This window comes from Barbatula barbatula, assembly GCF_947034865.1.
Source record: "Barbatula barbatula genome assembly, chromosome: 22".
NCBI classification, from domain to species: Eukaryota; Metazoa; Chordata; class Actinopteri; order Cypriniformes; family Nemacheilidae; genus Barbatula; species Barbatula barbatula.
In genome coordinates this window covers 10,559,628-10,580,892 of record NC_136785.1, presented here as the reverse complement: position 1 = coordinate 10,580,892, position 21,265 = coordinate 10,559,628, and the positions used below count along the sequence as shown (strand labels likewise).

The window sequence follows — 21,265 nt, the reverse complement described above, 5'->3', positions numbered from 1 at the left end:
ATGAGTGTTGTGCTCATGTGCACTCATGATCAATGACACACAAAAGATGATGACGTCACAATTAAGAACAGACATGTAGTTTACTGCAGCACATGCTACAAAACACTTAACTCTTGAAAATTGTAGAGTTGTGGTATTCAGGGGCATAGCAGCCATTATTATAACTTAAACAGTATTTTAAATTGAAAATGATATCTTTAAAATACTATTTGCTGTTCATGAAGTCAACTCAATGTCCAAATAAAGTTGAAAAAATAACTGAAAATATTCAATTATACATTGATATAATACACATCTCATACAATTATGATCATAAATGTACTTTTATGACTGACTATCTAACAATTTATTTGTCATAAACTGTTACCGTTATTGCTTCTTATCTGGCTTGAAGCCCACACTTACCTGCTCCTGACGTATGCACGGATTACATCTATATGATTTGCAAGTGCTGTCAGCTCTTTTGTGAGTGATCCATTGTCATTCATGACAGGAAACCAATCATATATCATGATTAGATGTACATTGGAGAGGATGTGACAACTATAAGAACTGACCTCAGATTACTGTTTAAGCACTTGTCATGAGCACATGTTGAACATAAACACAGTCTGAAGCTTGTCAAGCCACTGAGGAGAAAATTGTTACCAGAGCCTGAAGGGATTTGATCGTTTTATTACAGAGGCGATATTGCACTCTTGTCATGAATGTGTGGATGACAAACTCTTCCAGAACACAAGTTAATAAAATACAGAATTAAGTGCAAGCAAATGGGACAGTGAAAAAAAATGATATACATGAACGTATGAAAGGTGACTGCTGCCACTTTACCAATGACCGGATAACGAAAGATGAAAATGTTATTATATGAACAACATGACAAACTGAGCCAGGTTGACACTTTAGCCTACTGGATATCTGGAGATCTTTAAGTAAACATGTGATCAAGTATGGAGCATGTTTAGTTTTGAGTAACTCAATCTCATCCTGGTTATCAAGATGTCCTGCGACCCTTAAAAACAGACACATAGTCGAAAATATGATTTCAGTGCCGTTATACAGTCAGGTCAACACTATTGCCCAAATATTGATGTGGCAATATGACTGATGTTTCATTCTTGCTGAAAATTGTACAACATACTTATATTTAGACTGCATAAACAATACAAAAATACAAAAAAATACAATTGAGAGGAAAAAAAGATTGAATACGCTGCATTACTATTGCATAATAGTTCCTGAGAAAGGCTAAGAAGACCTCTTAAGGGGTGTCCTTCAGCGTCCAAAAGGGCGGGGTCAGTCCTTTGTCAATTACCTGAGGGTGGGTAAGGGCCGTGGCCTCAAGTGACTAGGCTTTTCCGGAATCTGAGGTTTGTTGGCTCGGGGTGTGGCTTGAGAGGGCGGTGACTCCTCAGACACACTGAAAGTTTTCATGAGTTGAGCCACACGGCCCCTCCCCAAACAGATATCTTCTTTTATCTGGGACCCCACGTCCATAGAGAACGTCCGTTTCGAGGCGGCGACCACTCTGAAATCTTTTCCTGCAATAACGAGAAATTTTGAGAGAAGGGTCAAGGACGGATAAAAAAAACATGGTACATGAAACAACTTCAAAACATTTGCACATTCACCCCGCCTCTATCCCTCCCTTTTATGTTCACTAAACACTCTCTTCTATATACATTTTAAAATCTCTATTCAGTGTCCCTGGCTCTTTCTTCCAGCGCTGCAGGCTGCCAGACCGGAGGTCGTCAGCGCAGGAAGTAGAGCAGGGACGCAGCTGGGTGTAGTTGGTGTGTGTGTGTGTGCACGGTTATGGGTGCGTAAGAAGTGTGCGTTATAGGGCGCGTGTGTGTAATTGAGAGATGGAGGGATGGAAGGAGGAGAGGAGGGCCGTAGGGATGGCGGTAGAGAGCAGACAGACGCTGCTCAGACACCAGAAGGCTTGAGGAGCTGATTATTTTTAGCCTCGTCCTCAGGGGACACAGATGTGCGAGTACGTTCGCTCTCTTCTGCACTCTCTCGCAAACACATATAGCCTACCCCTTCTCCTTTACACGCACAAACTATGACACACATTTCGCCCCTCACAAACTCTTTCTGTTAAAAACACACTCTCTCTCATGCACGCTCGAACAGCCCAATCACATATGCGGTCGGGTCAGTTTAAATGTATTGGATCACGAAGCGTTGGCTTTAACAGAGAGCTCTTTTGAAGAAGTTCATCTTTTTTGTTTTCGTGTCTTTTCTCTTCGACCTCGGTGAATCCCATGAAAACATGTCGAGGTCACGTGTTATACTCAAAGTTAAAAGAATAAAGCCCATGTTGGGGATCACTACTTTAAAAAGCATTACAAATTGTCATTGACATTTGAATATTGAGAGTTTAAGGTATTTCAAGGTGATTCTCATGACCGTTGGCCATTTTTAGAATCTTAAATTAAGGCCAGTACAACAAATATTACTATAGCCAATACATGGCAAAAAATTTCGTTGTGATGAAAATCGGGTTAACTTTTTTGTTCAAAATCAGTACGTTAAGATGTGTGGCGTGATATTGGAGAGATATCAGTTTGAGGTTATTTGACTTTAACCAAAGTAACTTGCAATTATAGGTTTCAAACAGAGGTGATGGGGAGGCAAAATTTACGAATTGCAGCTTTAATTGTAAAAAAAAAGCCTTATTTTTCGTAAAACACAATGTAATTTCTTACATTTACTTTTGTTCTTTGCTTGTCATGAAATATGAATAGACAGATTTCATGTGATTCACCTTTTCGGTTGCTCACTTCTCGTGTCCAACCCTCTCTTCTTCATATCTGTCCCCTCTCTCTCTCTCTCTCTCCCTCCCTCTCACGCTCTCCCTTCCTGGCCTCTGACCTGTGGTTCCTGTGTTAATGTCCTCTCGCCGCACTGCGTGGGCCTGCCACTGATTGTCTCACTGTGTTGTGTGGTCGCCACGGAAACCCTGGATAAGCTCCAGCGACCGAGGCGGACAGACATGCGTGCACAGTACTATTACGCACACACACACCCAGAGTAACACTCATGATCTAAAGCTGTTTGTTCCACCGCATTTTCTACGCCCCACTAGTAGCCGTTCTGTGTCCTACAAACACAACGCAAGTGTTAGCGTGTGTGTCCGTGACTGTGTCTTCGCACAAGCTCCCCGCTGTTAGCTGACACCGGCGTGACGACGCTGTCGCTCGCCGGTGTTGCGGTTTTTCATCCTCCCGTAACCTCAGCGTTCCACCAGAATTCGACCTCCGGAACCTGAGACTCACAGCCACCCCCCCAAAGCTCGGCTGAAACCAAACTCTCTGCTCCCAGCTCCAGGCCAAAACTGCCCCCGCCAGCTTCATCCGTGCAATCACTTGTGACAAAGCCTGCAAGCACCTGATCGCAGCGAACTAAATGCCAAAACCACAGCATCACACTCCGCTTCGCCTGACAACAAGTCGCAACACGTCTTTCTGCACTGAACGCGACAGTGCCGTGTGTCACCTCAGAACGATCATTAACACGAACCAATCAGCTGTGAGCTAGAGGCTGGTCAAATGTAAAAATAGCTATGTATCCAACTTTACTTTAGATGGAAAGTAACATTAACTCATTATGCATTTGTTGTAATGTGTGTATTGCTGAAAATGTGTATCTGAGGGTGATTATACAGAAACTGCCAGGAACAGCCATAATTTATTTAAACAAACATTAAAAATTATTTCTGTATATTATATCAATATTTTATTTGAAACCCATATGGCCAATAAAAGTAGCTGGAGGTGTCTACATCAACCGAAAAATCCATTGTGACGCACTTCAACCTATGTTTGTTATAATGTGAGCAATTTAGTTTTCACGCCACGTCTGACGCAGAAATAGTGTGAAAAGGGAATGTGTATAATGTATACGGGATCATTTCTATTCCAGTCACCGTATGCAGATAGCAGAGATGAGAGTCGAGCAACACCGACAACTCCGTACCAGAAAAAAGCACGCTATCTCTTTAAATGCCCCCACCGCTGAGAAACTACGGAGTGGGGGGGCAAAAGTGGGGCAGAGGGCAGAATTCCGGAGCGGCACGTCTGTGCGCTGAGCCAGGCCGCGGGGGGGTCACGGCTGCCAGGGGGAGGGGGATCTGAGCGGAGCGGAGGCTGGGGGCCCTGTCACTTATCAGCTCCGGCCGAGCGTCGCCCAGGGCCAGAGTCGGGAAGCAGCGTTGGAATGCGTGTCCTTCCCTCTGAAGGTGAAGCGTAGAGACGCACACACACACACACACAAAGACAGCGCGAGCAGCTGTGGGAAGCTGTTGCTTTCACGCACACGCCAGGATGAACATGCACGCTACACATTCCCGTGACTTACGTGCTCTGAACCACACCTATGAAGTTAAAAGCTCATGCGAGTTATTCACACACACGACACACATCCAGGTATATCTGTTCACACTTGACAGAAAAGTAACCAGGCTTAAGAGTTTTGGAAAACAAAGTGCTACAACATTAAATATGACTATACAATGCATAAACTAATATATGTATATAAAAAAACTAAATTGAATATGCCATAACACTATTTAGATGGATCTAGTCTATATATACACAAGTAAATAAATTAAATAACAACAACAACCCTCCAGAGGATCTCATGATATTCTACATTAAACTGAACTCGATGACCTCACCTGTCCCAGGATATGGCGGGTCAAGCGAGGTCATTATTTCAGTGTTATTTACTGTAGGAGTGTTCATAAGCTGCACTTCTTCTATATGCCCAGCAGGGGGGTCAATAGAGAAATGACAGTGAATTTAGTGTCATTTCTAATAATATACACTGGATGGCAGCAAGTTTGGCTTTTTGATTGAGTCATAACATTTGCTGAGGTGATAGAAGTGTGAGGAAAAACTTCTCATGTTGAGAAATATACCCAAGAGATGTGTCCAAGATATCATCAGCAGAGAGACGACAGAGGGGATGGTTCAATGAGTTTCCAATAGACAAAATAATAAAATAAATACATTTTGAAGTGCATTAAAAATGAGAATACTATAATTCTCACTGTACATTCTATCTGATACATACAGTATATTATGGTTCACGGGTACCAAGTGTTAATGCGTGGCATTAAAGTTAGTTTGACATGTACTGAATTTGTTTCTAGAAAAATACAATACTAAGAGTTCAGCAAGCAACGAAATAGTCTGTTAATATTCTGATGTCTTATTGTAAGAAGTAAGGGGATACAAGTCATTTATAAGGACAATGTTTAAGGAATTTGTCATTTATGATGTCATTCATACAAAGACTTACAAAGACTAAGAAACAGAGTCAACTTAAGGTGCTTTATGCAACCGGGCACAGATCCTCACCTCTGTTGATCTGTGGTTTGGGGGTGTCTTGAGGACGGAGTCTAGACAAATCAGGCAGCAGATTGGTCGTCCTGGCCTCTGCGTCAGTATGGGCAAGGCTACTGGGGGCAGAGGGTGTCAGGGGACAAGATCTCAAGTGGGGCCGATAGCAAATCGAGGACAAGATTGCATTGTCATTTTCCGACTGTCCTGATTCAGCATTATCTCTGCTCTCCTGAGGCTGATGGGATACCTGTCATAGACACAAAATAAACCATTTACCATGAAGTAAAAGTTGCAATTTGTGTATCAAAATGCAGGTTCTGACAAAGCAAAAGATGGGTTTACTATGCGATTGTAAGGGGGAACTGAACATTTATGGGATAAATCGGCCAAAAAGGAAAATTCTGTCATGAATTATGAATCCCCCTCTAGTTTTTCAAAACCTGTAAACATTTCTTTGTTCAGTTGAACAAAAAGAGAGATATTTGAAAAACCATTGGCAACGGACAGTTCTGAGGCACCGCTGACTACCAAAGAAAGAGAAATTACAATGGTGTTCAAAAGTGCCTCAGAACGGTTTGCTTCCCTCCTCAAAATATCGTCTTTTGTGTTCAACAGAACAAAGAAAATTACACAATTATTTTCTGCTATGGTACAGTAGTAGTCAATGGCAGTGTGAGAACAATTGTTCTCAGGCAAACCTTAAACTGTTTTCTGCATTACAGACTTAAGATGAAGCCGAGATGCCTTCAGTCTTTTAATTTAATACATCTTTCCTTGAAGAAATGAAACTCATTCATTTGAAAAACAGCCTTTGAGTAACTTTTAATCCTTCGTTTACATCATAAACAGTTGAAGAAAAACGTCCTCAAACTCTCTTTTTCACTCTCAAGTCAAGTCAGCTTTATTTATATAGCGCTTTTTACAATTTTCATTGTTACAAAGCAGCTGTGTAATAATTGTGTAATCACTCTGATGCACACATTTTTTTTAACTCATCAACATGCAGTGTTAAGACAGAACAGAAATGTGTTGTGTACCATGACTTGGCCTGCCCAGGGGCTTCCGAAAAAAAGGGAGAAAAAGATGTGTATGTGCATATAGGACAGGAAGAGATAGATCTAGGTAGAAATCAGAAACGAGAGGTCCTTGCCCCAACCCTAGGGGATAGTCCCACAATCCTATCCATCTGTGACTGACAGGCACGTTGTCTCGCCCGTTTTAATTCCCAAATCAACTTTATCAACCATCTGCTCTTGAGGAACGCAGAGACCCAAATCAGCCCCCGGGCTCTTTCAGGTCCACCTGCAGAACGCACACACCCTGTCTGCCTTCCAGCTATGCGACTTACAGGACACACACTGAGAGCGCCACCCTCTCTATCAGCATTCAAAACACTTTTATATTAAAATATGCTTTGTACATTATGTAATACATTTTTTCATGGGGGGGTCCAATGAGATTTGCAGAATATTAGCATTAGTAAGTAGGTACTTACTTGGTCTTGTCTACAAACCTGAGCCATATCTAATGAAGGGGCAGAATATATAGGGGGTGGGCTCTTCTGAAATAACCCCCATAGCAACATCTTAGATTGTACTGCATAGGGACTACCGACGCTTTCAAAGCAACAACACAAGCAAACGTTACTGGCCATGCACGCTTTTGGGACCCGAACTTTACTTCTGGTACACATCCGCAAAGAACAGATTATTTCTGACAACAAGCAAAAGAAAAAACAAGTAAAGTATTACCTAGTTTTATGTCTAGCCAGTAATATTTACTAGTTACTAGTAGAATAACCGTTACCCAATGACCCATTGAACAAGTTGTTTATTTACAACCATTATTATACCAGAAAATATTAATATAATTTATATTATTACAATTTAACTAAAATATAAATAGTTATATTAGCCACTAGCCAGACTGCTTAACAAAGCCTGTTTACTTCGGTCCAGGCGTGTGCATCTGATGTAACCATCTATACGGAGACCAAAAAGATATTTGGTCAAAATGCTGCAGTCACAGATTAATGTAGACGCACGAATACTCGTTTAACAGCGTGTTTAAAGTGTTGTGTGCTGTGCTCAGCTGTTGGGGTCAAGGCCCTGAAAACAGGTGGGATCAGTGTTGCACAGAGCGACAGCTGAGGGTAAAACGATCTCAAGATGAGAACACAAGAACTGCCGCTCTGACCCCGACCCCTCCCTTCCACTCAGAGCCGAGCGCCAGAATAGACCACCAACACTCAGAGCGGGCCATTCCTTTACACTGACACTGTGCCCACAGCCAGTCCTGTGAATACTGTAATATGAACGAGACCGAGTCGAACATGCCGACCCATATTTACAGGCACTACAGGTGACAATGCAAACACAGCAAAAGTCATCATTTATTCATCCTCTTGTGGTTCGAAACCTGTATATGACTCTTTTCTGTGAAACACGAAATAAGATATTTTGAGAAATTTGTTTTGTAGCCATACAATGGAAGTCAATGTGCACCAACGTTGTTTGGTTACCAACATTCTTCAAAATATCTTTTGTAAAGATATTTGCTTTTGTAAGAAAGAAACATGTGGGTGTAAATGAATGAATTTTGGGGAGAACTGTCTCTTTAAATGACCCCAGTACACTAAAGCGGGAATGAACTCCACAAGTTTATGCAAACCTGATGATCCATGCTATCCCAGCATGACTCAAGAACATTCCAAATGGCATTCTGTATGCCTCAATGGAAGCAAGGAAAGCTGACCTTTTGTACAAAATAGTTGACATCTGATAACTGACCTCAAAGTAGTGCATAACTTTATATGTTATGACTTTTTCAGACTTTTGGAGCCCATTTCAGAAAGACACAAAAAAACGGTCAGTGTTAATGGCATTGATGTCAGTGAACGGTGGTGGGAGATCCAGGGACTTTCCAGCAGCCTCTGGTCACATCAGCCAAATGAGCTTGTGAATTTGAAAAATGGCTTTGTGGAATTGGGAACAGTGTCGATTCACTGCCAGAGCTCAGGACTACACTTGTCCCGTTATGCAAAACACAGTTTATTGTGAAAATGGATCTGCACAACATTGTTACCGTAGGCAATTCAAAATATCCTCAACAATTCCACATAACATATTCGCATACACTGTAAAACAACTAGCAGGATTTACTTTTTTTTGTGTTTATTTGAGCAAGTTTTGCATCCAGGGTTTTCAAGTTAACGTTACTTGTTTTTAAAAGAAAATTTTACTTACAGTACATTTTTACTTTCACAAATAACAAAAAAGAAGTTAATCCTAGTTGTTTTTACAGTGTAGTTTATAAGTCAAAATGAAGAACACACTAACGTAAGCCGTGTTAATGGAGAGTGTGAACAAAACCTGTAAGAAGAAATTATATTATGCAGGTTGATATCTTTTTAATGCACACATGGCACCAGTTGCATATACAAATATTGCTAGTGTTGCCACTAAACATGATACGATATAATGCAAGATAAGATCACATGATGCAATACACGTGTGAAAAATGTATTTATACATACTCATGACATACACTTTTCATTTCTATTCTATAAAAAAACATTATGTAACAACACTTTCGGGCTGTCACATGCACCAGGTAGCATGTAGTATTGAGGTCAACCTATAACTTACAGACTTTTAGTTGATTTTGTTCAATAGTTAGAAGATCTAATTATAAAATAAATAATATTATAAAATGCTGTACAATACTATAATACAAATTCCACAATTTTAAATATGAAATTGTGATTCTTTTTATAAGGGATAGTTTCTTTAACAAACAACTCATATTAAGCTTAACAAAACACATTACTTACATATTTTTCAGGTGAAGGTGGCATCTCTCCATCTACTGGAACCTAAGCATTAGGAGAATCCATTTAAAAATAAGTCATATTAAAGCATTCTTAATGTAATGAGAAAATGTTGGGGGTCCAGATATGAACCCTCGTGACTACACTACAGCTGTACAGTTTTAAAGATATGCTGTGACAAAACATCAAATCCATTGCTGATCATATCTGCTGCAACATCAAAACACACCTGTGGGGGCGCTATAGTCCTTAACTCTTTGTCAATGTTCTCCTGTGAAAACAAAAGTCAAGACTTAAGTACTGGACAAAACAGACTATTCCCTCTCTAACAAACAAAGCATCTGTATAACATCTTATATATAATTATGACAAAAGTTTATATGAAAATCTTAAGCTTGTCAACTTCAAATGGGCCCTCAAAATGGGTTTGGTCTGGAGTTTCTGTGACGATCCCACAGTTCTTAACTGGTGGCAATGAGTCACATGTGCTGAGGTTGAAGGACATATGTTTGTGTTTAACAAGTGAAAGATCATAGTCTGGTAATACTGGCCAGCACATCTTCCCTGGAGTGTGCTCGCTGCGCAAGGTGTTGCCATGGAAACCCTAGTCCAACCCCCCCACCCTCCACAGTAGTTTAACAAGAAAGAAGAAGGTGAGTAGATCTCCCCCTAACACATCCAGTGTAAAACCGGTGTAGAGAATCTTAAACACATAGCACACACCCTGTGATTCTGAGGTACAGTAATACACACACTAATTAAGGATGACATCACTATAGCATCACAACGTGTTCTAACCAGCTGCAACCGCAACAGGAACCTGGCGATAGCTTGGTTTCTATTTCGGCAGCATCGATAGCTCAATCTCTGTGGACAAAAATATCACTCCGACACACAACTATTGGCATTTTTTCTAACTGTACTTACTTTTCGGCACAAACTATGTGTTCCTAGTTTAACCGTAAACATGTAAATAAAGAACGCATTCACACGAAGTTGTTTTGGCTTTCACAGAGTAGCGTGGACCGAAAAATGATCCAAAATCTCGATTGGTTTTAAAAAACCTATTTGCTCATAAGCCTGGAGTATCTGTGGGGTCTAATGACACTTAACCACATCCAGAAAATGGATTCAAAGTTTTAATCACGACTTATTGCATCCAGAATAAACGTTGTTTATGTTAATGTTTGTGTTTACATAATATATGTCCATGCACTATGGATAATTACTTTGTTTTTATCAACACACACACATACATGTATATATTTAGGACATATATGGATGCATATATATATAAACTGTATGTGTAAATATTCATAAAATTTTAAATATTTAGAAATGTTAATAGAAACATGCAGATGTGTCCTAAATATATAAGTATGTGTTTACGAACATGCAGATGTGTCCTAAATATCTAAGTATGTGTTTACAAATACACAATAAGTATGCAGATATTTGGTATGTAAACACAACTTTTATTCTGGATGCGATGAATCACGATTAATCATAGAACAGCCCTAAAACCGATATATTGATACATGAGCACAAAGAAACGAGAGAGATGTCGCGCCAGAGAGATGGAGAGGTGGGTGGTAGTGGGAGGTGTGTTCTTTAAAGGATGAAAAGGAATAACAGAGGAGAAAGGAAGGAAAGGGGAAAGGAAAGTGCGAAAAGAGGGAGAGATGGAGGTTGTGATTTATTTGGCTGTTGAACGATGACTCTCCCTGTGGAGAAAGTCCGTCTCGCTGCCCCTCGGCTGTGTCCGAGATTAATGACACTAGCAGGAAGGTCACCTACACACACACACGCACGCACGCACGAACGGATACGCACCGGCACCAGTTTTAGAATCAAGTTTGGGTAAACAAGTACATGTATACACGAACATACACCTTAAAGTTTAGCTGAACTCCTGAATGGTCTTTGGGAGGAAGGTTTTCCCGCCCTGATCGTACAGGTTCTGCTGACGTTCGGTTCACCAAGTTGCTTTTTACAGCTATGGGGTGGTTGCTAGAATAAAAGACAATAAACACAAGAACATCATTGATCAGTCCTAAAAAAGAAACCGTGCGACACCCTTTAGACGTCTTTAGAAGTTGCTTTAATTCTTAAACATATATCCATACCGTGAATTGTGAAGGACGCTGGTTGTTTTTGTCTCTGCGAACCCCGAGTAGATGATCTTTGGGGACTTAAGCTCATCCACCTCCCCGATAAAAGCGACATGCACGTCTCCATCTCGACCCAGCAGCCAGCTCACCCTTTTGCCACGCGCTGCAAAGAGAGATGAAGAATGATTTCAAGCTCATTTTTTGTAAAAATTTTACGAGGCATCTAATTTGTACGAAGTGAATCGTACAAAAACGTACGATTATAAGAGAAAAGCAGAACTAAAGCCCCTCCAATAACCCCACCCCTAAACTTACAGTTACTGCCGTGAAAGCAAATCATACTAAAATGTACTAAGATCGTATGAATTCATATAAATTAGCTGTAAAATAGTTATGAATTCCTCTGAGATTGTGTTGAATTTGCATAACGCATAGACTTGATTAAAGTCAAATTTTGGTTATCAACGTTCTTCAAAATATCTTATTTTGTGTTGTGCAAAAGGAAGTTGAATTCAGAGGTAATGAATGGCATGACACATGTGATGGTTGTTTAAGGAGACATAACTATTGAAGGTTTGCAAGAAAATAAGGAAAAGACTCTCATGATGAACTTGTTCTTTTGCCAGTTGAACAATTTGACTGACACATACCTGATACCAGCCAAACCAAAAGTCACAAGACAGTAACAAAAAACACCTAAATTTTTTGTTGGCATTTCAAATGTCTTCGCCTAACCTAACGTGTTATTTAGAGACTAATAAAAACACTTTAAATATTATTCCACGCATAATAACCCCTGCCTCATGATACCTTTAAATGACTCTGGGCCTGTATGCTAATGCTAACATTAGCTTTAAATGGTACTTCATCCAAAAATTCGATCATCATTTACTCACCTTCAAGTTGATCCAAATCTGACTAAATCTAGTTGTTCTGATGAACAGAGCAAGATTTTTGGAAGATTATAACCAGATTTTGCCCCCCATTGACTACCATAGTAGGAAAAAATACAATGGTTGTCAAAAGTGACCCAGAGCTGTTTGCTGTCCTACATTCTTCAAAATGTCTTCAATGTGTTCAACAGAACAAAAAAAAGAGAAAGTAAATTTTCCTATGGGAGTCAATGCGTAGGGCAAGATCTGTTTGGTTACAAGCGTTCTTCCAAATACCGTTCTCTGTGTTCATCACAACAAAGAAATGTATACAGATTTGGAACAACTCGAAGGCAAGTAAATGACAGAATTTTCCTTTTTGGGTGAACTGTCCCTTTAATACATTGAATGCAGAAATGTTGTACTTTTATAATGGCCATTCAATGAGATGACAATGACAAAACAGCATTTAACGGAGGACATATCTGTGAGCCAGTGTGATAACATCTCTCAGTTATAATGTTAATGTCATGCACTGCCTCAGTAAATGTGTTCAGTTAATGAAATAAACTCATTTACAAAGACGTCTGTGTGAAGGTTCAGCTGTTTTTTCTCACTGCAGTTGTCACATCAAGAGACTGTATCTATTATGTTTAATGAAGGCAATGCTTGGACACTTTTGTAGACATAATCATAATTACAATACTGGGGTAGAGATATACCATCACAAAAAAAAGACAAAACATCTAACAATGTATTTCTAAAAAGTAATGTTACAAAACTGACCGTCCCACCCAACAGATATGTTCCAAGAACGTTTTGCTAACATTCCCATTGAAGGGATAGTTCACCCAAAAGAAGGGATGTAACGATTCACCATGAGCCGGTCGAAAACCGATTATAACATGTGACGATTTAAGTCGGTTGAGATGTTAAATGAATCGTAATAGCCGTTTTAAACAGCAGGGGCTGCTGTGTTACAGCAAACTCAAACGTGTATGCTGATATTTCTTGAACGTAAAACAAAGTCTTAGTTTGTTTATATTAAAGAGACTTTTGTATTTATTTTATATTTGACTTGGAATTTATTTTTAAATTGCAGTTTAGTTTTGTTATTTGATATTTAAAAATGTGTAGCATTTCAGAAATAAAACAAAGCGAATAGTTTATTTCTAATTTGTCTTATTTTATTAAAATAAATCATGAATCGTATGGTCAGATCAGTTGTTCATCCCTACAAAAAACAACCTTGGCCACCTTTGACTTCCATCATATGAATACAACCACTGAGACATTTTGTATATCTTCTTGACATGAGGGTGACTTAATGATGATGGAATGTTTATTTCTGGATGAACTATTTCTAAAAGTTATGTTCATGTCCAAGTTAAAACATAATTTCTTAAATTTTATATCAATGTTTAGAACGTTTAGCAACAACATATGTTAATAAAATGCTCTTTCAAGTTACTGCTTTCCATGTTAGCTAGGATAAAACCATGCAATTACAAACACATTGACACATCATCACAAAATGGTTCACATCTGTTGCTATTCAAACCTACAATCTCTGTGTCTCATCCGTCTCAGTTTCTTCTGATCGTCTGTGTTCCTCTATACTTCCTGCTTTGCTGGCAGTCATCTGTTTGAAAGGAACTTGGCCTGCCTGACGTTTCCTGTCTTGCTCTGAAAACTGGGTCAGCAACAAAACTCTTTCCTCGGTCTCGTGCAGCCAACTCACTTAATGCAGCGGTCAGTCTATCTTCTGAGACTCCTTCTATATTACTCTTGATTTGATCATTTTGCAGTATAACATGCACCATGGGCAGTGTCTCTGTGAATAATGTCTGTTGATCTTGAGCGTGTTGTGTCGGTATGTGTGAGGAAAGCACTGACCTGCAGGAACAGCTGCAGTTGTCTGAAACAGACAGAGAGCTCTCTGTTCTCCTCTGAGGTCTGAAGCTCAGGGACCTCATAATAACCGCTTTGTTGTTGGCTCAACAAGACTTCCTTCTGGAGTAATGAACATGTCCAGCCAACTTAACCTTTCAGCGGTCCGTACATTACTTACTGGTGCACTTCTGTGCTAAACCAAAAGTCCTAACTTATTTGCATTCTCTATGTAAATGGAGGTTGACAGACTAATAAGCAAATTTATCCTATGATGTGATGGCAAGAATTTGGAAAAAATATTACAATGAAAACAACTCTCTTATGCTAAAATATATATATATAAAATGTTATATTAACATTTTGTTTTTTTAGAATTTTGATGTCACACCATAGGACAGTGGTTCTCAAACTGGGGGCAGTGGATTGATGCAGATTTTTTGGCATTTTATTAAATCTAGAAATGTATCAAAGATTTTATGCATCAAACATTAATAAAATAAGCCCACTGACCAAAAGAACTGATGTTCCAGCATTGTATAAACTAAATATGTTTTGTTTAATTAAGTTATAAGTTTAAGACTTATAACTTATGCATTCTACACAAAGGGGGCCATGCAAAGAAAAAGTTTAAGAACCACTGACATAGGACACATGTACGAATTATTAGTTATTTACCCAAATTCACCTGTACTTTACCTCACCAGCCATTTATGTTCTATGCCACTGTTTTCAATAAGTCTATGAAATATCAGGTTTTTCCAGTAACAATGGTGATACGCTAGATTCCACAAGCCCTCTGTACGTCCAACTAGTGTAAATGCGTGAATGAGTGTAGCTTCAACTCAACAACATAAAGATTCATTTTCATGCATGTTTACGTTTCCTCCCTCTCTTGTGTTGTTTTAAAGAAACCTCTATCTCTCAGATGCATTCCTCTCATATGTCAGCTGTTTTCTCCTCCCTTTTCAGACAGTTGTTATTCAGACAGCTTGTGCGTTAAGGGGAAGAACTGAGGAAAAACCCATTTTATTGCTCTTGTGATGGAATCTGAAAACTTAAACCCTCAGCGTATGGTCAGTGATGCACATTCATAGTCTACAAGTTCACTCTTGTACCGATCTCGTTTTATGGACCAAACATTAGTGTCCGTCCCTAAGAGCTTCTTCTAGGATCACAAGACTTTATAAGTGTGTAGCACCACATGATATGTTTAGCAGTGGTGGATAGTTTGCTATCAGCTGAGCTATTCTAGTCATGTACCACATGAAGATTCTGACCATATTGAGTCATTTCAAGCCGGTAAACTGGAACAAGAGCAGACTTGCAGTGTATTTTGTTTACAGTTTTGGGGGGAGGTATGGTAGCAATCCTACTTTTAAAACTCAAGAATTTTTGATGACCCGACCCATCCCATCCCCAAGACCTTAAAAGGATACGGAACCAAAATATGTACGTACATTTTTCTTCCTATGGTAGTCAATAATTCTTCCAAATATATTTCTTTGTGTTTAAGCGAACAAAGAAATGTATACAGGTTTGAAAGAACTTGAGGGTGAGTAATTCATTACAGAATTTTCATTTTCGGGTGAACTATCACTTTAAATTTCAATGAGAGTCTACCGCAAAGGAAACTGTGTCTCTTGAGAAAATGTCCTAAATGATGACTAATGAATAATATGCTCTTACTTAGAACCATACAGGAAGTATGACTAAACAGTACTTTACATTACGTAGATTAAGAATGTAGAAATCACAATTTTAAACTACATCTACAAAGATCACACATCAGTCGGCTGTTATGTGATGATTTAAGGTTCGGATTCCTCTTCAAACAAGACATATGGAACCAGAGAAACACATATGTATAACAATGTTTTCACCCTTAGAATCCTAAAACTTTGGTGTTCGATAAACCCATGACCCACCTGTCTTTGGTTGGTGCGGTTCCCTCTCCAACTTTTCCTCACACTCCTTCCAGCGTCGCACCTGCTCCTCGCGCATCTTCAGGAAGAGCGTCTTCTTCTGCTCATCGTTCAGTGCGTCCAGCACATCGGGGTCGATGTACATGTCTTTTAAGATCTGCTGTAGCATGGCTGTGTATGTGGTACTCTTTTATATCCTGAGCCTTGAAAATGAGGATGATGGAAATGATGACGAAGCACAGCCTGGTGCTCGAATCCACTGCTGTGACGTTCCTTTACCACATACAAGCTCTCATCACCGATCAGCAGCCATGTGCAGGACACGCTGTCATGAGAAATGACAGAGTATAACATCTGGAAACAATCTGCATGTTTTTTAAAGTTTGTTAACTTGCGCCTTCCTGTGCTGTTTTTGGAGCGTTATGTGAAAAGTATGTTAATAAAGTCCTGCTGACTCTTGAAGTTTCTTTGTTGCATGAGAGTAAAATGCTTAAAAGAATAGTTCACCCAAAAAAGTAAGACTCATCATTTACTCACTCCCATGTCATTCCAAACCTCTTTCCCATACAATAGAAGTGAATGATGTGCTCTTTCTGGTCTTTATAAAATGACACTGTATGAAAAATCTAGATTGACTCGCATATCAATCATGATTCTCCTAGCAATTCTGAATCAATCCACAAATTTCCAAAGATCGATGTGCTGCATGTGACAAATAAACCAATAAACTTAAGTACCGACACTAGTCTGAAAGCAAAAGCGACACAATGACATCTAAAAATATGCTTATTAGCACGTTAAGAATCAACTCTGAATCGAAATCGAATTGTCAGTTACCAAACGAATCCTGCGTTTAAAAACGCAGCTTGAAGATTCTGCCAAACATCTCAATAACGAAAGTCATACAACATTGAAACAACATGAGCTGAATAAATAATAACATAATTTGCATTTTTGGGTGAACTGTCTCTTTAAAATTTTCCACTACTCAACCACACCGGTCCTCTGCATTCTGGGCCTGAACAGAGAGGGGGTTCCTCAAAAATGGAGTTTGCTTCTTTCATCAGCAGCTGCCCCCTTCTTCTATATTAACATGGTCCCACTATTGAACTAGCATGCCTCAACCTTTTTCAAAAAGACATTAGACAGAGGCTGAGATGACACAGACAGAACCGTAACGCTAAAAGAGTTACAGCTTTCACAATACTGTAGAAACACGACAGGACAAAATATGTCTCTGTGCCTCCATATTTAGTGTCTTAAACACAGCCTAAAACACGAGAGATTAAAAAAAACACAACAGAAAGTTGGAAAGAGAAGAAAAAACGACTTCAATGTAAAGTTGTACTCACAGCTGGGTGCCGATGTTCCACAGCACACTTTGAGTGAAAGTGAGTGCTTGTGTGTCCTTCTTAGCTTTGTGTATGACTTAGCTGCTGACATCACAACATTCCATACTCTCTCTCTCTTTTCTTTTCCTATTTCTAACAAATTCACACAAACACACGCTTCCTCTCTGCTCGTGTAACTACCTTAGGTTGGACGAAAACTCAGGAAGCAGACCTCAGCTGTTGGCACTGTAAATGAAGTAGCAGCATCCTGTTTGACAAAGACAGAGGAAGGGGAGAGAGAGCGAGAGAGAGAGAGAGCGAGAGAGCGAGAGAGAGAGAGAGAGTGTGAGAGAGAGAGAGAGAGAGAGAGAGAGAGAGAGAGAGAGAGAGAGAGAGAGAGAGAGAGAGAGAGAGAGAGAGAGAGAGAGAGAGAGAGAAACTGAGGAGGAGGGGCGGCTGTAGCAGGAAAAAATGACAGAACTTAATCACTCTTTAGCAAACCACAAAAATAGCGAGAGGATCAGCAGATGTTCATGTTAGCCTGTTCCCCATTAGTGCAGAAATGATGACACAAATCTGTGATTTTCTGGAGAATATTGAACTGCCCCATTACTTGAAATCTTCCTTTTGAACTAACGTTACTTCGTATATCTGCAAAACTTCCCCGTTTATAAATTGTTAGGTCATTTATGTAAACTATTATTGATCGAGATTAAGGCACTGGGTTGATGCAGATGACACGTTGCGTGATTTAACTGTGTCATAATTTATATTTATAATGTTAAGAGACCTGGCACCAGTACAGGCAAACAGATTGATTTATAAACATACATTAGGTGCTTTATTTCAATCAAACACTAGGGGTCTCACAAGTGCGAGAAATACTCTTCTACCCGTCAATACTAGATTTTTGTTTTAACGAGTTTTGATCCGTTTAACAACTATAGTGATGTTAATATATGTGTGAAAATTATAGTTTTAATTTCCATACAATTTCCAGTCACATTCGAAATACTGTCAGCCGCTGTAGACTTTACTGTTTCTTGGCTTGATCTTTATTATTTTACTTTAAATTTGTACTTTAGATGTTGACTCTCTTTCACAATCGGCCATTTTTCTCACTATAAACACAGTTACGACCACGAAAGATCTTTATCATTCATATCTCACAAATGGGGCTACTCCGCGGTTGTTGGTTTTAGATTTTTAATCAACAGCGCCATCTGCTGGTGCATACGTTAATGGTCTGTTGGATCTAATACAGTTACTCTCAGTTGGGGTTTTCCCCAAAATACATTGTCAATATATGAAATCAGGCCCCAATTTAAAAAAAAAGATGTAAAATAGATCACAAAATATCTTTAGAATAATAATATTTAAACTTTTCCTGACTAATGCCCAAAAAACATGAACTCATAACGTGCATGCCGCTGTTTATTAATCGATTCAATTTTAAATGTTAAGGTGCTTTAATGCGTGTTCTCACAACATTGCCAAATCATCTAAAACGAACAAACGTGAAGCTCAAGTCGGCCTGCGGTTGACGTGTATGAAAGATGCAGATCGTTTTGTCGGCACTCCAACGTGTGGTGACAGCGAAATGCTCCATATGATGACTGAAAATGAATTAGGTTATAAGCTACACAACCCGCCAAATACTCACCATTGTGTCGCTCGAACCCACAAAAGTAGATATTTTTACGAATCTTAACGCAGCTACATGACATACGTTATCTCACATTGCAAAAAGCATCATTCAGTTCTTATAGAAAATAACATCGCGTTCAGATCAGACGCAGCGTGTCTTGTCGCGCCAGGTTTGACGTCATTGACGCCTAAAGGTTATTGGCTTATTAATAAAGACGCGCGAGTTAGAGTGCTAAAAACAGAAGTATATAACATGTACAGGGTTTTATTTTGGCGTGACAACTTACATATTTGTAAGTTTCCTCTAAAATATTATCGTATGGGGTCACGCAGTTCACAGGATAGTCATATGAACTCTTAATGTCCAGCTTTAGGACCGTGGTGCTGCGTATTTCATGGCATGTAGATTCTACAAAATTCGTTTTTTGTAAAACAGCAAAAAACGACAGCAAACGGTTGAATCACGGTAAGTTAGACACGACAACATTTTATTTGGGGTCTATTAATTCTTTCAAGGAGATCAGTGACGTTACTTTGATGTACACATACTATACATGGCTTAAAGTGCCACGTGTAGGCCCTATCATGAATCCTTTTAGGATATTTTTCTTGTTGTTTATCTGGCCTACATTATTATGTGGATTTAGCATATTCCCCTCCTTTAACCCTGAGAAAACGTCTGGATTTTGCAGCATTCAAACATTATTGTTTTTATGTTACTAATGATTTAGTAACTTTAAAACATTAAACGTATTAAATGAATTAACATGAAAACATTCCGGGTTGACCTGGGAAATTTCCCAAAATCCGAGATGGCTGGAACGTTAGACTGTATGTGTGAAGATGTAAATGTAATCGTTGTTTCCAAAGATTGTCAACTCAAGTAAGAAAGTTAAAAAATGAATAATTTATGTTTCAGTTCAGAATTGAGTAAATGGTATTAAGATATTTTTTTGTAAATGTGCACTATTATGTCTGTCACTTGTTCCTTTAGCTCACAGTTGATGATCAAATGAACCTGTTATCTGTTGAAAGGAAGCATTATTATATAAATATGTATTTGTGTAGTAGTAGCACAATGATGGACTGTACACCTGTCCTGGATCATTATTATAAATGTTTTATTTACTTTTTTAAATAAACTACATGCTATTAAAGGCATGACGGAATATTTGCTAATAATATTAAAACTACATTTGACCACCAGATGGCGCTGGGCAATTGAAAAACTTAGTTACTGAGAAACATTTTATTGGCTCTTAAAAAAAAGGTACCTAAACTTGTTGTCGGACACTCCTAAGTAGGACCTTAAAAATCACAAATAGCCGAAGAGTCTCACTGCTTATTGGTCCTGGCTAACAAGTCTTTATTCACGCTTTAGTCAAATCAGATCATGTTCACACATTCTCACATTCTTTAGGTTCTGAATATTTTGATGACCATGGTCGTCTTCCAAAAGTTAATCTTATTCTAAAATTGTTTCTGCATAATTTGGGTGTGCACGCAAAGTTAAGGAGACCTGCAAACAAGACAACTCTTGTGCGCAGGCGAGATAACCCCCAGCTGGCTTCTTCTTAAAAGCACCACACCCACCAGTGCTCAGCCTCAGAAATAGGTCACCTCTGAGTCACATAGGGCATGCTAAACATATGGACATTTTAAATGATTGAAAACCACAATTAAAGGAGAAAAAGATCAAGTTCAAAGTTTCTGAAAATGCTCTAATATGCATTAAGGTGCCAATTAAGGACATGAGCAGACCTTTTCTTGAACTTCAAAGAAACTGTTTTTAGACCTTAATCCTCGAATATTCACTTTTGGTAAGGGGATAATAATACTATAATATGAGCACAGATACCAATTATGTCTGCTTGTTCTCTGCAATGTCTTCTGTCTGGGGGTCTACTAGAATCATGGGGTTAAAAGTTGTCAAACTAATATCTTTGGATTTTACATTTCCCATGCACGTGTAGCTTGCAAGTTCAAATGATTAGTCAAGAAAAAAAGTTTGTTTTGTGTTGACATATTTGTGGTGCTATTTTCTTATTTTAAAATTGTCATTGTTTTTCCAGTTCTGTTTGGTGATGCCATGCCATTAATGGAGAATGCAAAAAAATGCTTTGTAAGGTATGAGATATGATCTGCTCATTAAGTAGGGAATGACTATGCGTTTCATATTCACAGGGGACAGAAATTTTGAGTGATCATATTCATCTGAACTGTACTTTTATGAAGTTATTTTTAAGGGCCATAGTTTGCTCTCTGGAATTGATGTACCTTAATAAGGACATTTTCTCTAACATTTT

General features: G+C 38.9%; 2 protein-coding genes across 7 annotated transcripts in view; one reads left to right on the top strand and one right to left on the bottom strand.

Annotated features, from left to right (window-relative positions):
- Nucleotides 1–654: 654 nt before the first annotated feature.
- LOC306911233 (uncharacterized protein) lies at nucleotides 655–19,359 on the bottom strand. Of its 3 annotated transcripts, none has more exons than XM_079486421.1 (9): nucleotides 18,976–19,142; nucleotides 17,334–17,580; nucleotides 15,985–16,306; nucleotides 11,310–11,457; nucleotides 11,076–11,193; nucleotides 9,413–9,454; nucleotides 9,187–9,228; nucleotides 5,370–5,601; nucleotides 655–1,541 (listed from the first exon to the last, which is right to left on the bottom strand). In XM_079486421.1, exons 3-9 carry the CDS (start codon nucleotides 16,148–16,150, stop codon nucleotides 1,312–1,314), a joined length of 978 nt encoding a protein of 325 aa, XP_079342547.1. In that variant the 5' UTR covers nucleotides 16,151–16,306; nucleotides 17,334–17,580; nucleotides 18,976–19,142; the 3' UTR covers nucleotides 655–1,311. The 3 variants fall into 3 exon arrangements, with proteins under 3 accessions (XP_079342547.1, XP_079342548.1, XP_079342549.1); XM_079486422.1 differs by having other exon boundaries at nucleotides 657–1,541; nucleotides 17,514–17,580; nucleotides 18,976–19,359; XM_079486423.1 differs by having other exon boundaries at nucleotides 657–1,541; nucleotides 17,514–17,768.
- Nucleotides 19,134–21,265, top strand: part of nrg2a (neuregulin 2a) — an 82,346-nt gene continuing 80,214 nt past the window's right edge. For all 4 annotated transcript variants that reach the window (XM_079486410.1, XM_079486417.1, XM_079486414.1 and 1 more), the window contains exon 1: nucleotides 19,134–19,425. In XM_079486410.1, coding sequence (XP_079342536.1) covers nucleotides 19,320–19,425 — 106 coding nt within the window. In that variant the 5' untranslated portion in view covers nucleotides 19,134–19,319. The remainder of the gene's footprint in view (nucleotides 19,426–21,265) is intronic.

Excerpts from the sequence above, each read along its gene's own strand:
- LOC306911233 (XM_079486422.1), bottom strand. The coding sequence starts at position 16,150 with ATGCTACAGCAGATCTTAAAAGACATGTACATCGACCCCGATGTGCTG. Across the intron at positions 9,455-11,075 it reads GAGTTCAGCTAAACTTTAAG|GAGAACATTGACAAAGAGTT; the intron begins GTGTATGTTCGT and ends TTGTTTTCACAG. Across the intron at positions 5,602-9,186 it reads CACCTTCACCTGAAAAATAT|GTATCCCATCAGCCTCAGGA; the intron begins GTAAGTAATGTG and ends TGTCTATGACAG.